At 45.3% G+C, this 21,002-nt stretch overlaps 2 protein-coding genes across 5 annotated transcripts in view; one reads left to right on the top strand and one right to left on the bottom strand.

Annotated features, from left to right (window-relative positions):
• Positions 1-21,002, bottom strand: part of LOC124797890 — a 481,263-nt gene that overhangs the window by 294,941 nt on the left and 165,320 nt on the right. The window lies entirely within an intron of this gene.
• Positions 20,706-21,002, top strand: part of LOC124799134 — a 147,956-nt gene continuing 147,659 nt past the window's right edge. Inside the window, exon 1 of the mRNA XM_047262671.1 lies at positions 20,706-20,900. Coding sequence (XP_047118627.1) covers positions 20,706-20,900 — 195 coding nt within the window. The remainder of the gene's footprint in view (positions 20,901-21,002) is intronic.

The following is a 21,002-nucleotide window of genomic DNA, read 5'->3' on the forward strand; positions in this document are numbered from 1 at the left end:
CACGGCCACACCGGCCGGCCCAGACCACCTCCTCACAGCTTCGACCGAACATTAAAAACCACAGTTACTCGTGATGTACTGTCTCAGTGATACTTCTTCACACATAATGATTATAAACCTTTTCACCGTGAAAACGAAGACGTTAAAGCAAGTTATGCGCCTTAGTCCCACCTGCCTCAGTTTAAGTACCCTCAATACAAATGTGTAGTAAAGCAAATTTATAGTACAGCAAAATACGTTTTAGCTCGATGACCAGTTGCACGATTTTGAATCATTATACGAATAGTGAGATAGAAGGTGCAGTAGCTGTATGATGGACAAGTGGCAGAAACGTTCAAGAAGAAACCGTGGTGGAATGGAGGAGTCAAGGTAGTAGTAAGGAAATACAAGGTCTTCAGACCGTTGTTCCAAGAAAAGACTGGATTAGCGAGAGAGAATACAAAGAAGCAAAAGGCAGAAAGAGGCAAAAAAGGCAGTGGCTGAGGAAAGAAGAAAGTGGGTGGGAGAATGTACGAGTGTTACTCGGAAACTAAGCTTACAAGGTATATAGCATGTGATGTCGGTGGGGAAAGCTGGTACCACTTCCGTGTAGCGCGAAGCCAGCGGAAGGAACGAGCATTCCCAGCAACCAGTAGCTAAAAAAAAATTGTTCAAATGGCTCTGAGCACTATGAGACTTAACTACTGTTGTCATCAGTCCCCTAGAACTTAGAACTACTTAAACCTAACTAACCTAAGGACATCACACACATACATGCCCGAGGCAGGATTCGAACCTGCGACCGTAGCAGTCGCGCGGTTCCGGACTGCGCGCCTAGAACCGCTAGACCACAACCAGTAGCTAGTCGATTAGTGTTGTGGTGACTGTTAGAAATGAGCGCTTCCATTCCGGCTGCCGCAAAGTGCGAAGCACGCGCTGTAATTCGCCACCTAAATGCTAAGGGTATGAACGCCTCTGCGATTCGTCGCGAAATTGTTTCAGTTGTTTCGGTTTATGGAGAGGGCGTAATGTCAAGGCAGCATATGACGAAATTACAACTCTGGAAGGATAGAAATCCACGATGAAGACAAGCGGAAAGCCGTCTGTTGTGACTGATGATGTGCGTCAGAAAATTATAGAACATCATCTGTCTGAGCCCCGTTTGATAATTGACGACTTGCATGCAGTTTCTCTTGTTCATGAAATCGTAACTGTTCGACTAAATTATCACAAGTTGTGTGCGCGATGGATGCCCGTATTGCTTACTGACGCATACAACATGAAGTTCGGTGCCGCTAGCGAATTTCTTGACGGCTTTTAAACTGAAGGCGACACTTTTCTCGACTCTATAGTGACAGGAGATGAAACTTGGGCTTATCACAATATTCCAGAGAGCAAACGACAATCAATGCAGTGGCGTTATACTCATTCTCCTTCAGCCAACAAATTCAAAACTCAGCAATCAGCGAGGAATATCCTGGTGTCAGTGTTTTGGGACAGAAAAGGGGTTCTGCTCATTGATTTTTTGGAAAGAAGTCAAACAATAAATGCTGCAAGATACTGTGAGACGATGAAGAAACTTCGGAGAGCCGTACAAAACAAACGCTGCCGGATGCTGACAACGGGAATCTGTGTCCTTCACTACAACGCGCGCCCGCACACCGCTCATGCAACACAAGAGTTGTTGACTTCGTTTGATTGTGAAGTTTTAAGCCACCCCTCACAATCTCGATCTCGCATCTAGTGACTGTCATCTGCTCACTAAATTTTAGGAACAACTTCGTGGAAAACACTTTTCCGACAGCAAAGAGGTGGAAATTGAAGCGAAGAACTGGCTGAAGAACGCGGCGGGAGACGTCTGTAACACAGGAATCAAAAAACTCGTCCCACGGATGACAAAGTGTATTGAGGTAAATGATTATTACGTGTAAAAATAATGCAAGACCTATACTACAATGCATGTATGTTTCATTAAAATAAATTCATTTTTTGTACTTCAAAAAATTCTTGTAATCTTACTTTCCGGATTAGCCTCGTATATGGAATGGTCAAAAGTAAGAGGTTTGCGAGAGGATGCGACAATGATGGATAAAATTGGGAAAGAGGTTAATTCCAAGAAGACACTGAAGATAGTGTGGAAGGGGTACTTGTTGAGGCACTTGCTGTCTGAACTGGCAGGGGGGAAGAGCCTGACATGGAAAAAAGTGGAAATGGCAATGGACAGGAGCGAAAGGCACCAGGTGTGGATGAAGTAAGTGACGAAAAGGTGAAGGCAGCAGAGGAAGTTGGTTCAAAATGGCTCTGAGCACTATGGGACTTAACTTCTGAGGTCATCAGCCCCCTAGAACTTAGAACTACTTAAACCTAACTAACATAACGGCATCACACACATCCATGCCCGAGGCAGGATTCGAACCTGCGACCGTAGCGTCGCGCGGTTCCAGATTGTAGCGCCTAGAACCGCTCGGCCACCCCGGCCGGCAGATTCCCCACTCTTCCAGCTTTAACCGAATACTTCTTTATAAATCTTTACCTTTACATGTCATGTTCAAGTCATGTCTCCTCCCAGCTTTCCTCCCTCCAAGAGCCTGGTTCTGGATTCTCTCACCCACCTTTCCTATCGCAAATCCTTTCCGAAGCACTCTCCCACAAAACCACTTATGACAGTCCAGTCAGTTTTATTTATGTGGACACAAGAAATCGGCTTGTTTACACCTTTTTATTGTTTTAAAATCGCTTTTGTATAAACAGCTCGACATTAAAATTGCAATATTTGGAAATATAGCGAGTAGTGCAATTTTCCTTGTGCGTGTAGAGCATAGTAGTGAGAATACATAATTAAGCGTAACCACTTGTCTGTAGGTTGTATGGGGAATTCAGGAAACGAAATTTGTTGCACAGAGCTGCCACCTGTGGAAGTGACAATGTTTCTAACCTATTTGGACATCGAATTCAGTTCCAACATAGGTATTTTATATATTGGAGAAATGCTTCAAACTGGCCACACGTGGACTGAGGCCCGGCCTGCCTTCCCGCCGCTGAGGAATCTGTCCAGAGACGGGCGATGCGGAGAGCGCGGGGAAGGGCGCCGCCTTCCAGGGTTCAACGTCCGTCGCGGGCACTTGTGCTGGCCCAGTGCCGGCCGCGCAGCCACTGTGTATGTCTTTGTTTCTCTCTTCTCTTCTCCTCTCCTGTCCTCTCCTCTTGCCATCATCACCGTCCCCGCGGAAGGCTGCCTGCACCTCGCGCCGCTGGCCACACTAATTGCATGGCGTGCGCGGTGTATCTAGGGCGGCCAGTGGCTACGGAACTCTGTACTGCTTCGCCACTCCTTCCACGCTCAAGGCATGAAGGGGAAAGCCTAGACTCTCATTTGCCCCCCGCGCTCTGGAAACCGGGAAGTGCATCCAGGTGCATCCGTGGTAGTATCAGTGTGCGAGCTCCCTTGCTACAGTGTATAAGTTTTGATATAAGCACTACGGAAGAATCAGAAATACGTGCACTCTTTTTTGTCATTTTAAACGCCCCCCCCCCACCCACCCCCTCCACACAAACACGCTCTGACGAAGAGGGTTAGTTTGATAGTGGCAACTAAACACATCAAAAAAGTCTTGCATTACCTCGGTTCCGAGAGTTCCGGAACCTGTAAAGAAAATTGGAATAGACATCAACATAAACATCATTTCAGCCCCTTTTATTGCTCTTGAAAACTACACATTCCTTTTTGTACCACCATACAGCGAGACCTTCAGGGGTGGTGGTCCAGACTTCTGAACACACCGGTACCTCTAATACCCAGTAGCACGTCCTCTTGCATTGAAGCCAGGCGGTGTGGCCGAGCGGTTCTAGGCACTTCAGTCAGGAACCGCGCGACAGCTCCGGTCGCAGGTTCGAATCCTGCCTACGGCATGGATGTGTGTGAAGTCCTTAGGTTAGTTAGGTTTAAGTAGTTCTAAGTTCTAGGAGACTGATGACCTCAGATCTTAAGTCCCGTAGCGCTCAGAGCTATTTGAACCATTTCTTGCATTGATGCATGCCTGTATTTGACGTGACATACTATCCACAAGTTCATCAAGGCACTGTTGGTCCTGATTGTCCCACGCCTCAACGGCGATTCCACGTACATCCCTCAGAGTGGCTGGTCGGTCACTTCGTCCATAAGCAGCCCTTTTCAGTATATCCCAGGCGTGTTCGATGGGTTCATGTCCGGAGAACATGCTGGCCGCTCTAGTCGAGCGATGTCGTTATCCTGAAGGAAGTCATTCTCAAGATGTGCACGATGGGAGCCGCGAATTGTCGTCCATAAAGACGAATGCCTCGCTAATATGCTGCCGATAAATAGTTTGGACAAGGAGAGAATAGAAGCTTTCGAAATGTGGTGCTACAGAAGAATGCTGAAGATTAGATGGGTAGATCACATAACTAATGAGGAGGTATTGAATAGAATTGGGGAGGAGCTTGTGGCACAACTTGACTAGAAGAAGGGATCGGTTGGTAGGACATATTCTGAGGCATCAAGGGATCACCAATTTAGTATTGGAGGGCAGCGTGGAGGGTAAAAATCGTAGAGGAAGACCAAGAGATGAATACACTAAACAGATTCAAAAGGATGTAGGCTGCAGTACGTACTGAGAGATGAAGCAGCTTGCACAGGATAGAGTAGCATGGAGAGCTGCATCAAACCAGTCTCAGGACTGAAGACCACAACAACAACAACATTTTTCTACGTCAGTTTGTCTAATTACTAAAGTCCCGTCGTAGTACTATAGATTATGATTACTATTTGAAAATTTGCATTGCGGAATGTTTTGGCTTTGCGATTTGTTGCCTGACGACCAGTGTGAATCTTCAATGTTTCGGTGCATTTGCTTTATATGAACCGCGAGCAGCTGCAGCCTTATTGCAACGTTGCCGAGAGCCGCAAGTGGCAGTGAGCTGCAGAGATCCGGGTTCGACTTCCGGACTGGCCCATATACTTAATGGCTAAGAGGCGGCCAGCGCGTAGCGATGGACGCGTTTCTCCGCGGGCGCGACTGAGCCGGTAGCCGCTTTCGCCTCATTACGGAGTTGCGTGCCGCCGGTCCGTTGTTCTCGCCGGCCAGCAGCGAACGGCGGACTGGGTGGGTGGGATTAATAACCCCGGAGGCAGCGGACGCCCGCTGCAGGACGGTACGAACACCCCGAGCCCCACTGCCCCGGCGAGGAAACGGTCAGCAGCCGTGGAACCCAGCGAGCCAGTTCCCGTTATTAATAAAATAATAAGCCCGCATCTTCTGATGTGTTGTGGGCGCACCGGAACGCTTTAATGGAGTAACGGGCAGCGGCACAGTTGGTACCATGTTTACGTTCTCGTAGCGTGACTGTCCGTCCGATGGTCACTGGTCCACTGCCCGTTACTCTGAAATGCTGATTTGCTGACCGACCAGAGCGCCACTGAGAACAGAACACAAATCAACAGTTTCTACAAACAAGAGATAGGGAACGGATTCCCAGGACTAGTCGTCGTTTTGTTTGGACTGCTCAAGGTTCGTTTTATATACACGCCACTACAGATATTAGGTCATAACATGTTCGATATGCCTGCCATCATTGGCGATCATGTTGTAAGTGGGCTGCTTCTGTTTTGGCAGATCTGTGTAGCACTTTGCATTGGATCTCTGACTGCGCTTTCTTTGTAAGAGACTCTGTGGCTTGTTGGACTTGTTGTTGGAAGTTAATCAAATGGTTCAAATTGCTCTGAGCACTATGGGACTTAACATCTGAGGTCAGTCCCATAGAACTTAGAACTACTGAAACCTAACTAACCTAAGGACATCACACACATCCATGCCCGAGGCGGGATTCGACCCTGCAACCGTAACGGTCGCGCGGTTCCAAACTGAAACGCCTAGAATCGCTCGTCCACAGCGGCCGGCGGAAGTTAATCGCTAGTAGCGTTGGGCAGTTGGAAGTTAGTCGCCAGCAGTGATGGAAGTAATGTTGGGCAGTTGGAAGTTAGTCGCCAGCAAAGATGGAAGCACTGTTGGGCAGTTCGAGGTGAACAGCCAGCAGTGATGGATGTTAAATGGGAGAAGTTAGCATTGATAGAGGGTAGAGGTCTGAAGTGTTAGCGTACGCTAACGCTCTGGAAGAATCCGATTTGGAAATTGAAAATTATTCATGATTATATATCTGTCACATTATTAAGGTAAAAGGAAAAATATTTGGTTTCCTTTGCTAACCACATGCCTATTAGTAGTTAGTGGCTTTTGTAGAATCTTTTATTTAGCTGGCAGTACTGACGCTCGATGTATTGCAGTAGTTCGCGTAATGATCGTTTTTGTGAGGTAAGTGCTTAATGATATGTGTAGGTTGTTACTTCTTTTTAGTCAGGGTCATTCTTTTGAATTAATTATTTGAAGTCAGGCTAACCTTTTTTTGAGCAGTTAGATTGTGTTGCGCCAGAATATTGTGGGTCAGTGTAGACATGATAAGAATAAGTAAAGAGAAAGTAGGTTCACTTGCATTCAATTGCACTCAGCAGTTTAAGTAAAACATATAATAAAGAAGTTTCAATGTGGCGTAAACGAATAACGAAGTTCTGCATGACCCGCTGAAGTGTCGGAACATCGAAGCTGTCGATGACCTCTTGAATCGCTGTTTTCAGCTCAGCAATCGTTTTGGGGCTATTGCGATGCACCTGTTCTTTTGTCTTTCCCCACAAAAGGACTCGCACGTGTTCAGATCCGGAGAATGCGGCGGCCAATCGAGGTCCCCAAAGTGCTCCTCCAGGACATCAAACACTCTCCCGCTTCGATGGCGTCAAGCTCCATCTTGCATGAGCCACGTGTTGTCGAAATGGATAATGTGGACGAAATCATATTTCAAAAGCTTCACATACCGTGATATCAAGGAATAGGGTACCGATTACGCCGTGACTGGACACTGCATACCACACAGTCATCCGTTGAGGGTGAAGAGACTTCTCGATCGCGAAATGCGGATGCTCTGTTCTCCAAATGCGCCAATTTTGGTTATTGACGAACCCACCGAAATGATAGTGGCTTTCGTCGCTAAACCAAACATGAATGCGCATAGTAATTCCCATCATGGTCACGCCTTCTTCTCTTTGTGCCTTCGATTTTCCGCAGCATTAACGTCTTTTCTAACGAATCATGTCTTCTCATCCCGTGCCCAAAGTACGTCAGTTTTTGTTTCGGTATCAGACCGTCCTATCAGTAATCGGGTGTTATTTGCTGTAATACTGAGCGTTTGCGTGCGGTCTATGGAACTTCAAGGAATTTCCTCCAACACAGTTCAAAAGTGTCTGTGCTATTTCGTTCAGCGCTTCCTATGGTTCAGGCCTCACATCCGTACACGAGGGCTGCAAAGACCGTAGCCCGCACAATACGGATCTTTAGTTCAAATGGCTCTGAGCACTATGGGTCTTAACATCTATGGTCATCAGTCCCCTAGAACTTAGAACTACTTAAACCTAACTAACCTAAGGACATCACACAACACCCAGTCATCACGAATATGGATCTTCCATGTTAAAGTTATGACTACTGGTTAAAACATTATCAAAGTCGGACACTGCCTTTCCTCCAAGCTTCTCTCGATTTCATGGCTGCAGTTACCATCAGGAGCAATCTGCGAGCCGAGACAAGTGAACATGGAGTATTCGAAGAACTGTGACTTTCTCCCGAACAACAGGGACTCACATGCATTGCGAACAGGAAGTAGTGCATTGAGAATGGCTAGCTACTAGCCGAAATCTGGATTTGCGTAATAAAATCCAAAATCCAAAAAAGGACGACTGATTGCTGCACTCTACAATTTATAAGTCACACAACAGTCGCTGAGTGCACCCACTTTCCGACTGGAAGGTAACCTGATGAAATTTGAAGCTACCTGTGGGACAGTTGGAATAATTTGCGAAGAAAAACAAGAAAGGACACACAAATGAAATCCTATAAAGTTATGCTTGTACCTACTCTTGTATATGGTTCCGAACTGTGGGGCGGCCGTGGTGGCCGAGCGGTTCTAGAAGCTACAGTCTGGAACCGCGCGACCGCTACGGTCGCAGGTTCGAATCCTGCCTCGGGCATGGATGTGTGTGATGTCCTTAGGTTAGTTAGGTTTACGTAGTTCTAATTTCTAGGGGACTGATGACCTCAGAAGTTAAGTCCCGTAGTGCTCAGAGCCATTTGAACCGAATTGTGGACGGTCACAATAAAAAAAAAAAAAGAAAAAAAAAAAAGAAAAATCATGTACACTGGCGCAGAGGTTAAATTCATGAGACATATAAGGGGCTATAATGAAATGGATAAAACAAGAAACAAATCAATAAGAGCAGATTTAAAAATCTTTCCAGTTAATGACTAGACGGAAGAGAATAGAAGTGAAATGGGAGGCGAATGTTGGTTGAATGGTAGAAACTAGATTGCCAAAAATATAATGAATTCTCGGCCGACTGGGGAGAGAAGTAGATAGACCTCGTAAGAAGTCTATGGATGATATAGACCGAAACAGGTGACAGTAACACCTCATCCTTGGAAGGAGATGACGATGCTGAAGAGGAGCTGATCTGGCTGGCCTATTATTATTATTAACCTGAGTCTTTTTCATAAACACAATGCTGTCTGAATATTTTTTGTCTCTTACAGAGCCATAAAGCTCCAGAGAGCACTTTTGGGCCATTGTGCACAATATGACTTCTGAACAAATCGTTGTAAATGAGTGATGAAAATGATTTTTCTATTTGATGATGCGTAGGTACAATACCCTAATAGTTGTCATACGCACTTCACTGTATTAAACATTTACGTGTTTTGTGACAAGTTTGCTATTATCTTTTAAATGAAAATATGGCTAAAATTTCTTGACGTATTCCACATCCTTGGAGTCCATTTCATTTGGGATCTGTGGAAGGTACTTCAGCACATCTGTGTAGCTTTGCAAAAATGTATTGTGTATTCTAATTTTCTGGTATGTTGTACATTCTGGAGGATCTCCTCATAATTTATCTGTTAGAACGAAAAATACATCTAATCTAACTATGAATACACAAATAGATCTTCTTTGAGGGCAATTATTACTGTTTAAATTAAAAAACTCAGTTACTGAAATTCTGAAACTGACCTTTTCTCTGGCGCAGCATCACTTCTTCAGGTAACTTTTCTGTACAACGGTGTCAGTACCAATACGGGCTCTTGCACTTAATGTAAATCGCTCCAGTTATTTAGAACTCTGGAGGAAAAGGAGAACCAGCATGAAGTAACGAGACTACAAAAATGATGAAATTCTGTTCGTAATCTGGCCTTGGGTCTCCTCAGTCACTGCGCGGTAAGGCGCTGTGTTGTGACTGCGTACGTGACTCACCTCATCTCTTCGCAGAACATGGAAGAAATGCTTTTTAACGTTCCGTTTTGTTTGTCTACGACACACACACACACACACACACACACACACACACACACACACACACACACACACACACTGCTTAGTTTGTCAAGGTTCACTAAGTTTACATACGTTTAGCAACTGTCACGTTACCTCGTTTCTGAAGATGGCTGTCAGGTGATCTGTTAACGCGGGGATGGTTTCACACGTCTCATTATAAGTTTTCAATCTGAACAGCATTGGAGATATTGTACACTCCTGGAAATTGAAATAAGTACACCGTGAATTCATTGTCCCAGGAAGGGGAAACTTTATTGACACATTCCTGGGGTCAGATACATCACATGATCACACTGACAGAACCACAGGCACATAGACACAGGCAACAGATCATGCACAATGTCGGCACTAGTACAGTGTATATCCACCTTTCGCAGCAATGCAGGCTGCTATTCTCCCATGGAGACGATCGTAGAGATGCTGGATGTAGTCCTGTGGAACGGCTTGCCATGCCATTTCCACCTGGCGCCTCAGTTGGACCAGCGTTCGTGCTGGACGTGCAGACCGCGTGAGACGACGCTTCATCCAGTCCCAAACATGCTCAATGGGGGACAGATCCGGAGATCTTGCTGGCCAGGGTAGTTGACTTACACCTTCTAGAGCACGTTGGGTGGCACGGGATACATGCGGACGTGCATTGTCCTGTTGGAACAGCAAGTTCCCTTGCCGGTCTAGGAATGGTAGAACGATGGGTTCGATGACGGTTTGGATGTACCGTGCACTATTCAGTGTCCCCTCGACGATCACCAGTGATGTACGGCCAATGTAGGAGATCGCTCCCCACACCATGATGCCGGGTGTTGGCCCTGTGTGCCTCGGTCGTATGCAGTCCTGATTGTGGCGCTCACCTGCACGGCGCCAAACACGCATACGACCATCATTGGCACCAAGGCAGAAGCGACTCTCATCGCTGAAGACGACACGTCTCCATTCGTCCCTCCATTCACGCCTGTCGCGACACCACTGGAGGCGGGCTGCACGATGTTGGGGCGTGAGCGGAAGACGGCCTAACGGTGTGCGGGACCGTTGCCCAGCTTCATGGAGACGGTTGCGAATGGTCCTCGCCGATACCCCAGGAGCAACAGTGTCCCTAATTTGCTGGGAAGTGGCGGTGCGGTCCCCTACGGCACTGCGTAGGATCCTACGGTCTTGACGTGCATCCGTGCGTCGCTGCGGTCCGGTCCCAGGTCGACGGGCACGTGCACCTTCCGCCGACCACTGGCGACAACATCGATGTACTGTGGAGACCTCACGCCCCACGTGTTGAGCAATTCGGCGGTACGTCCACCCGGCCTCCCGCATGCCCACTATACGCCCTCGCTCAAAGTCCGTCAACTGCACATACGGTTCACGTCCACGCTGTCGCGGCGTGCTACCAGTGTTAAAGATTGCGATGGAGCTCCGTATGCCACGGCAAACTGGCTGACACTGACGGCGGCGGTGCACAAATGCTGCGCAGCTAGCGCCATTCGACGGCCAACACCGCGGTTCCTGGTGTGTCCGCTGTGCCGTGCGTGTGATCATTGCTTGTACAGCCCTCTCGCAGTGTCCGGAGCAAGTATGGTGGGTCTGACACACCGGTGTCAATGTGTTCTTTTTTCCATTTCCAGGAGTGTATTTAGAACAATCGCTGCTACCGCTGCGGATCTAGTATAGTAAGAGACGATTTGCATTAGGTAATCGCAGTGTTATCCAGCAGTAAAGTTCACTATAGATTCAGTCCAGCAATTTTACGAATACATGTTGTAATAACTTTGATAGGGGACAATCAACAGCCGTTGAGAATTTTCTAATGGTCAAGGTTTAATCTCGCAGATATTTGTCAAGAAAATCTTCGTTAACATTTTCAGCTCTGGAATGCACGATTAACCGGTACTACCAAACGTGTGTGATGAGTACTTACGAGAGAGATTGACGTAATTTTCTGAGCTTGACGGTTTCAGGAATATTCACAACTGTTGTTTGTTGCCGGCCGCGGTGGTCTAGCGGTTCTAGGCGCTCAGTCCGGAACCGCGCGACTGCTACGGTCGCAGGTTCGAATCCGTCCTCGGGAATGGATGTGTGTGATGTCCTTAGGTTAGTTACGTTTAAGTAGTTCTAAGTTCTAGGGGACTGATGACCACAGATGTTAAGTCCCATAGTGCTCAGAGCCATTTGAACCATTTTGTTGTTTGTTAGACAGAATAATTATCTAAAAAAAAAAAACCAAGCGAAACACTGATACTTAACATAAAACACAAACTTGAAGGAATCAAAAACGAAGTAAGGAAAAATTTAGGAGCAACCTATACCCAAGACGATTACAGGCTATAATCGATCAAAACAACAGAAGAATTTCCGAACGTCGAAACTGACATTAAGAAAAGCTGAATAGAATTCGTTGTTCGTTTCAATAGACTACCAGAAAAGCGATTGTCAAAAAGGATAATAGACTAGGTGACATCACTTAAGAGCTTAACATCTTTTGGATGAACGAATTTCGAAAGGACCTTAAAAACGCGATCATAAAACCAACTGACGTTTTAGAAAGAGACACCTTCACACAGAAAGTAAGCAAATGGGTAATTACATCAGAGCAACCAAAACAAAAATAGTAGAGATCCAAGTGACGGGAAGAACGTAAAGAAGCCTTCTCGGAAAGAAAGAAAAACCTATTGGAACAACAAGAAGAACCTGAAGAGAAGTTGATTGACTTATTTGCTTAATGTCTTTCGTTTACTGGGAGAACAGGAAAACCTATCTCGTCATTGCTCGGTGACGATACAAAACAGAATAAAAATTCAGTATTTCAAGCATTACTGGTAACATTTGACTAAACTCTGCTGAAGCTGACTTAAAAAGAATGAATGGAAATGAATTGGGAGCTTGGTAACATGGACGGTGAGCAACAAAACTATCATAAAGCGATCCGCAGTGTCAGAGGTCAGCTGCACCAATGGCGCTCTGACCTCGCCAAATCTCTGTGGAATTCTAAACGAAGAAACGAAAGAAATTTCAAAGCTTCAAGCCTCCTCGATGAGTTGGTTTTTGCTCAGGGTCGTCGTTTTGGCACAGCAACCATACCGGTATTCTCAGCTTAAATTCCTATCATAATAACCTAGTCTTGGACGAGGATGGGAACTCAGAATCTTTGTTCCCTTCAGGAAGGCCTAACGAGATTTTTAAATTTGCTGTTCCCAATTACCAGTCCAATGCCTGAACCAAGGCGCAGCTCGCTCCGTTCTCATCGATATGAATTCCATGACATCGGCGCAGTGAATCTTAGAGTCTATGAGTTCTAAATTAAACATCGTTCAGTAGGAATGAACAACACTGAGGGATGTGCACGTGAATGCAATCTGTATACAACAAAAGCAAAAGAACTGACTATCGCGCATTGTACGGATCCATAACAAAAATTTGTCAGTAACGCCATTGGTTTTTACCGCAAGAAATAACAAAACAGCTACAGCCAGGATGAAATGTACTTACGTAAGAATAGACAAAAGAGAACTATCAAAGAGTAGCATGTAGCTTACTTGCTGTAACAAAAAATCAGTAAAACCTCTTTGTGGAAAGTGTTGTGTAGTTCACGTCATCAAGTAAACACTTCTTCGGTGCTGATCTCTCTCGCATTCTGATAGTTCCAAATTTTGTTTATTACCCTATCGGGTGATGGTAGCAATCGACTACTGATCACAATTTAACTAAGATATTTTACAGCAAACATTGGAGTTGTTTTATGTTATGTTCATTCAGTTTTAACAAACTAGATAATTTAAATGTTCAGTCGTCCACGGCCGTGAGATTTTTGGGCATAAAATAATTTTCTATCCCACTGCTTTTACGCCAAAATGCAACATCGGACTCATTTCTCAAATTTAAGCACATAACATCGTAACATTAACTGGTGTAACTATAATTCTTTTTATGTAAGTAATAACTTTATCTTCATTATGTTCGTCTTGCATAGCACTCTCCATGTTATATTAGTAAATAAATTTATTAAATTATGAAATACCAAAATTCACGAAATGGTTGAGGCATCCAATTGTTTTGAAACATCAACGTTAGCACACCATACATTCTAACATGGAATGACGAAATTGCGTAAAACGTGTAGCAGAGCATTTAGTTAACAATGCGAAGTCGATAGTTGTGGTTTGCACAATTGGATGCAACCTCGTTCAGATGTTCGTTATTCAAGTAAAATAGAAACCTATTTCGACTTTTATCGTATCACTTTGATAAAATCGACGCTTAAGTTTCTTGTTTTGGCCAAGTCCGAATGACTACAACCACCACTTGGAGGGCTGGTCGTGAACTCATCATGTTCCGTATTCGTTGACCATGAAGTCTCGTAGATTCTCGCGGCTATTTCTCCAAATGCGGTATTCACAATAGACTAGGACGCTGTATTCTGTTGCGGACTGTTAAGAGCAGAGACAAGAGCCGTAATGCACGCGATCATTCGCCAATCCAGTGCTGGGCTACAACAAACTGTGAGTAGGCGTTCATCCCGCGTCACAGGCCATAGAGGCGGGGCGGCAAGGACACGGCAACACCGTCATTGTGCTTCTCTAAGACCTTTTCTGTACCAGGAGCCCGACCCTGGAATAATCACCCTCACTACATCATTAAATAACATCTCCAGCTTAAAAAGACAGCACAACATTAAAACAATAATGTATGCCTTTGTCCTGTATCAAACCTATATCCCATTAACACTAAAAACCATTCATTTCCCAAACTCCCTAGATGATACACTCTATTTGAATATAGCAATGTATATATCTTCCTTCGACTCGTCATGTAAGAAAATTTCACTTTTGTATACCCACCCACATATATATTTTTTATGTTCTAGTGTCACAATTTTTATCTTTGCTATCTATGCTATTAGTTGTTAGTCAGTTCTCTTCTTCCAAAGCACATAAATATAAATTTTGTTTCGAACCCTTTTTAATTCTGTTACTGACACTTCATTACTGTGTATCACATTAAATTTAGCAAAATGTTCCACAGATTCTTTGAACGACTGTTTTATCGAAATGATGTGGAGGAATCGGTTTACAGGATACGTCTGCATGATAACTGTTAACATCACTGAACATATTTTTTAGTCCTACTCGTGCAACTACATTAAAAAAATTTTTTTTTTTCACACGCTACATGTTTCTGAGCATATGATCAACATTTTTTGTTGATGCATACCGAACTCCTTTCTGCGCCAATATAGCTGTGTGTGTGTGTGTGTGTGTGTGTGTGTGTGTGTGTTTGAAACCAAGACCGATGTATGAGAGGGCCTGAAGACAACAACCAGATCAGGTGAAATAAATAAATGAGGCTATTTATCTCGCAACATTCAGACACGTGGGACGTTTACATGCGATGAAATGGAGTTCATGACACAACTGCAATCTTATATCGCCAGTGCATAAGACAGAAAGCTATGTCTGATAACGTGCATACTCGTCGCCCCCGAGACTCTGGATCGTTCCGCAATCCACCTGTACCTTCAGTGAGACAATGGTCCACACCCATCGCTCCAAATCTGTTTCTCGATGATTTTGCGCGGGCCTGGCTTCGGTGTTCCGTATGCCCTCCGTGTGTTAGCACTTGTAACATGTGTATCGCAGCATGTCTGGATGAAGGCAAGAACACTAAGCGCGTGCTGTCTCCTCTGTAACAGCAATGAGATATTTCGTATAAATATTGTGCCAAGAAGACAACAATCTAGCAGAACTATCCGTGAGAATATCATACGTTGTCACCGCCGGGAGTATATGAATGTCGCGTCTCGTATACTGCGTATGTATATGTTGTTTTTTTTTTTTGCGTCCGTAGTGTTTGGCAATGAAACAAAGGCAAATTGTTTCGCCTTTCTCCAAATTTTCCTGATTGAAAATATGATCTGACAGGAGTCGGTTACGTAGATGGAACTCAACAGAGTTGACTGATCGATCGAAAGAGGAGAAACGTAGAGAGACGTGGGGTTGGAATACTTGTGCGGAGAGACTGGTTATAAGTTGGCGATGGAAACGAATGTGAAAGCAAAAACCTGGTTACGGTGACAGACTGATCCGTATATTTGTAAAAGGTCTGCGTTAGCTCGGAAGGCGAGAGTTCAGTTGTGAGTTGCTGGAACCAATGAATGTAAAAATTAAAACATTTCATAAAGTGTCTTAGGCTCCGCAGAAATGTCAACATATTCCAACGCCGCACAAGTGTCAGAAAACCCAGAGAGGTAGTTGATGCGTATCCGGATTGACTGTTTCAGAATGGCTGTTCCACAATGACAGAGTGGTACCCCTCTTGTCCATTGTACGATGGCTTATGGACGACATATTCTAGACATGTGGGACCTGTGTTTCTCCTGGCGTATACAACTTTCAAATAACTTCGGGGAATTCAGCCAGGTAACACTTTCAGCGACCGCCGATCTGTCTGATTCGTTGCGGTTAATTGAGGCCAGGTATGGTGCTGAATTAACTAATCTGTTTCGGCATGTGTTGATATCCACTTACTTTTTATTCAATGACCAGTATTACGAGCAGACAGATGGAGTTGCGATGGGTAGTCCGTTGTCTCCTGAGATCGCAAATTTGTTTATGGAAGACTTCGAGGAACGTGCATTGGAGTCGGCGCCTTTGAAACCCGCCTGTTTCTCTAGATATGTTAACGATACCTTTGTTGTTTGGCCTCATGGTAGGGAGAATTTGAATACCTTTCTAGAACATCTGAACTCGATCCACCCGAACATTCGTTTTACGATGGAGGTGGAAGAGGATGGTTGCCTACGCTTTCTTGAAGTGTCGGTTAGGAGGAAGGATGATGGATCATTGGTACATGCAGTCTACAGAAAACGTACTCACACTGACTTGTACTTACAGGCTAATAGTTGTCACCATCCGGCTCAGCGTGAAGGGGTACTTCGTACCTTGGTACACAGGGCACATGTCGTTCCTGACGCTGAGACTTTGTCAGCTGAGCTGTCCCATCTTGAAGTTACATTTCGTCGAAATGGTTATAGTGATATACAGATTGAACGTGCGTTGCGCTATCGACCAACTGTACATCAGGTGATTGATGATAATTCTGAGTCAACACCTAAGTCTACTGCCTTCTTGCCTTAGGTAGGAAACACTTCCAACAAGATCGGTCGTATTTTACGGAAATACGATGTGAAATGTGTTTTCCGACCTCCATCTAAAATTAGAGCGCTTTTGAGTTCCGTTAAGGATGATCTTGGTCTGCGTAAGGCGGGTGTATATCGTATTCCTTGTAGCTGCGGCATGGCATATATCGGTCAAACTATCAGGATCGTGGAGGACCGATGTACTGAGCATAAACGGCACACACGATTACAGCAGCCAAGTAGATCTGCTATTGCCGAACATTGCTTGGATACTGGTCACCCCATGTTATACAGGGTGTTACAAAAAGGTACGGCCAAACTTTCAGGAAACGTTCCTCACACACAAAGAAAGAAAATATGTTATGTGGGCATGTGTCCGGAAACGCTTACTTTCCATGTTAGAGCTCATTTTATTACTTCTCTTCAAATCACATTAATCATAGAATGGAAACACACAGCAACAGAACGTACCAGCGTGACTTCAAACACTTTGTTACAGGAAATGTTAAAAATGTCCTCCGTTAGCGAGGACACATGCATCCACCCTTCGTCGCATGGAATCCCTGATGCGCTGATGCAGCCCTGGAGAATGGCGTATTGTATCACAGCCGTCCACAATACGAGCACGAAGAGTCTCTACGTTTGGTACCGGGGTTGCGTAGACAAGAGCTTTCTAATGCCCCCCATAAATGAAAGTCGAGAAGGTTGAGGTCAGGAGAGCGTGGAGGCCATGGAATTGGTCCGCCTCTACCAATCCATCGGTCACCGAATCAGTTGTTGAGAAGCGTACGAACACTTCGACTGAAATGTGCAGGAGCTCCATCGTGCGTGAACCACATGTTGTGTCGTACTTGTAAAGGCACATGTTCTAGCAGCACAGGTAGAGTATCCCGTATGAAATCATGACAACGTGCTCCATTGTGCGTAGGTGGAAGGACATGGGGCCCAGTCAAGACATCACCAACAATGCCTGCACAAACGTTCACAGAAAATCTGTGTTGATGACGTGATTGCACAATTGCGTGCGGATTCTCGTCAGCCCACACATGTTGATTGTGAAAATTTACAATTTGATCACGTTGGAATGAAGCCTCATCCGCAAAGAGAACATTTGCACTGAAACACATTGTTGGATGAACCATTCGCAGAAGTGTACCCGTGGAGGCCAAACAGTTGCTGATAGTGCCTGCACAGGCCGTACATGATACGGAAACAACTGGTTCTCCCGTAGCACTCTGCATACAGTGACGTGGTCAACGTTACCTTGTACAGCAGCAACTTCTCTGACGGTGACATTAGGGTTATCGTCAGCTGCACGAAGAATTGCCTCGTCCATTGCAGGTGTCCTCGTCGTTCTGGGTCTTCCCCAGTCGCGAGCCATAGGCTGGAATGTTCCGTGCTCCCTAAGACGCTGATCAATTGCTTCGAACGTCTTCCTGCCGGGACACCTTCGTTCTGGAAATCTGTCTCGATACAAACGTAACGCGCCACGGCTATTGCCCCGTGCTTATCCATACATCAAATGGGCATCTGCCAATTCCGCATTTGTAAACATTGCACTGATTGCAAAACCACGTTCGTGATGAACACTAACCTGTTGATGCTACGTACTGATGTGCTTGATGCTAGTACTGTAAAGCAATGAGTCGCATATAAACACGAGCACCGAGGTCAACATTACCTTCCTCAAATTGGGCCAACTGGTGGTGAATCGAGGAAGTACAGTACATACTGACGAAACTAAAATGAGCTCTAACATGGAAATTAAGCGTTTCCAGACACATGTCCACATAACATATTTTCTTTATTTGTGTGTGAGGAATGTTTCCTGAAAGTTTGGCCGTACATTTCAGTAACACCCTGTATAATAACACCGAGATACTGGCATGCACGTCCAGCTATTGGGACAGTGTCATTAAGGAGGCAATATTAAATTAGCGGGCAACCTCGTTAACAGGGATGGAGGTTTTTGTTTAAACTCTGTTTGGAATCCAGCTCTCTCCCTTATCAAAAAACAGAGGGACAGAGTCAATGCTACCTCACCTGCGAATTCGTAGTCTCACTATCGATAGCTCTGACTTTGGTCATCTTTGGTGGCACTAGTGTTTAGTGTATGTGTTATCTTTCCTGCTTCAGTCCGAGAACCGAGGTTTTAAATTTGCATGTACGCCGCCTGTCCGTTGCAGTTTGCCTTGAAAATGGCGGAGTGTTCTCCCGCCGAAATATCGGCGGTCGCTGAAAGTGTTTCCTGGCTGAATTCCCGGAAGTTATTTGAAATATTCCAGACATACTTGTAAGCTGTATTAAAATCAAATACTCAGCGGTATCTTTCGCTAACCTACGTTTCTAGCATTTGTAGACTTAAGAAAGTTTTGACAATGTTGACTGGAATACTCTCTTTCAAATTCTGAAGGTGGCAGGGGTAAAATACAGGGAGCGAAAGGCTGTTTACAATTTGTACAAAAACCAGATGGCAGTTATAAGAGTCGAGGGACATGAAAGGGAAGCAGTGGTTGGGAAGGGAGTGAGACAGGGCTGTAGCCTATCCCCGATGCTATTCAATCTGTATATTGAGCAAGCAGTAAAGGAAACAAAAGAAAAGTTCGGAGTAGGTATTAAAATCCATGGAGAAGAAATAAAAACTTTGAGGTTCGCCGATGACATTGTAATTCTGTCAGAGACAGCAAAGGACTTGGAAGAGCAGTTGAACGGAATGGACAGTGTCTTGAAAGGAAGGTATAAGATGAATATCAACAAAAGCAAAACGAGGATAATGGAATGGAGTCGAATTAAGTCAGGTGATGCTGAGGGAATTAGATTAGGAAATGAGACACTTAAAAGTAGTAAAGTGTTGTGGACTGGCAAGACAGCCAATCCACAGTGACGGGTAACCGAAAGGCACGCGCTTAAACTCACGCAGGCTGACGTGAGGTCTGAAACAGGATACGTAATGAATGCTATAAAGAAAAGTACGTAGCTGCAGGAATACTTAACTTTAATCCACAATTGGTGAACATTGGTCTTGTTACTGTACATGCTTCATTAGATACATAGCAAAGGATAAATGGCGCCTTGCTAGGTCGTAGCAATTGACTTAGCTGAAGGCTATGCTAACTATCGTCTCCGCAATTGAGAGCGTAATTCTCAGTGAACCTTTCCTAGCATAGTCGGCTGTACAACTGGGGCGAGTGCTAGTAAGTCTCTCTAGACCTGCCGTGTGGTGGCGCTCGGTCTGCAATCACTGATAGTGGCGACACGCGGGTCCGACGTATACTAATGGACCGCGGCCGATTTAAAGGCTACCACCTAGCAAGTGTGGTGTCTGGCGGTGACACCACATAAAGGAGTTTTGCTATTTGGGGAGCAAAATAACTGATGATGGTCGAAGTAGAGAGGATATAAAATGTAGACTGGCAATGGCAAGGAAAGCGTTTCTGAAGAAGAAAAATCTGTTAACATCGAGTATAGATTTAAATGTCATGAAGTCGTTTCTGAAAGTATTTGTATGGAGTGCAGCCATTTATGGAAGTAAAACATGGGAGATAAATAGTTTGGACAAGAAGAGAATAGAAGCTTCCGAAATGTGGTGCTACAGAAGAATGCTGAAGATTAGATGGGTAGATCACATAACTTATGAGGAGGTATTTAATCGGACTGGGGAGAAGAGAAGTTTGTGGCACAACTTGACCAGAAGAAGGAATCGATTGGTAGGACATGTTCTGAGGCATCAAGGGATCAGAAATTCAGCGTTGGAGGGCAGCGTGGAGGGTAAAAGTCGTAGAGAGAGACCTAGAGTTGAATAAACTAATCAGATTCAGAAGGATGTAGGCTGCAGTAGGTACAGGGAGATGAAGAAGCTTGCACAGGCTAGAGTAGCATGGAGAGCTGCATCAAACCAGTCTGTGGACTGAAGACCACAACAACAACAACAACAACAACAACGCCTTTCGCGAATGTGGTTGCAAACACTACCTTTGTGTGAAGTACTTGGTCACGTCGCTATTGTTGACTGCGCTTCGGGAACAAGTCTGACAGCTGGCTACTGCGCAGTTCTGTGTACGTGACTGGCACTTCTCGGTCTCACAGCAGTGCAGCCCAGAAGACGCGATGACGCGGGGAGCGAGCGGCAGCGGCAGCGGCGAGAGCGCAACCTGCAGTGTAATGCATGGCGGAGAGCGCCGCCGCGGACGACCAGCTGCGAAAAACTGGCAGGAAAATCAGAGTCAAGGCGATCCGGTGCTGGCGGCGGCGCGCACAGACAGCTAATGAGCGGACGGACGCGGACGAGCGTCCCAGCTGCGCGCGGATGCCAACTGGAGCGGCCGGCGCGCGGGAAAGCGCAGCCGCGGCCGACAGCATTGTGTGTGATCGGCACAGCAGAAGCCGTGCACTAGCGGTGGGAAGGCAGACGCAAGCGGCCACTAACATCAATCTAGTACGGGGGTCACCCGGAAAGTACTGC

The sequence above is a fragment of the Schistocerca piceifrons genome, chromosome 5 (genome assembly GCF_021461385.2).
Source record: "Schistocerca piceifrons isolate TAMUIC-IGC-003096 chromosome 5, iqSchPice1.1, whole genome shotgun sequence".
Classification (NCBI taxonomy): domain Eukaryota; kingdom Metazoa; phylum Arthropoda; class Insecta; order Orthoptera; family Acrididae; genus Schistocerca; species Schistocerca piceifrons.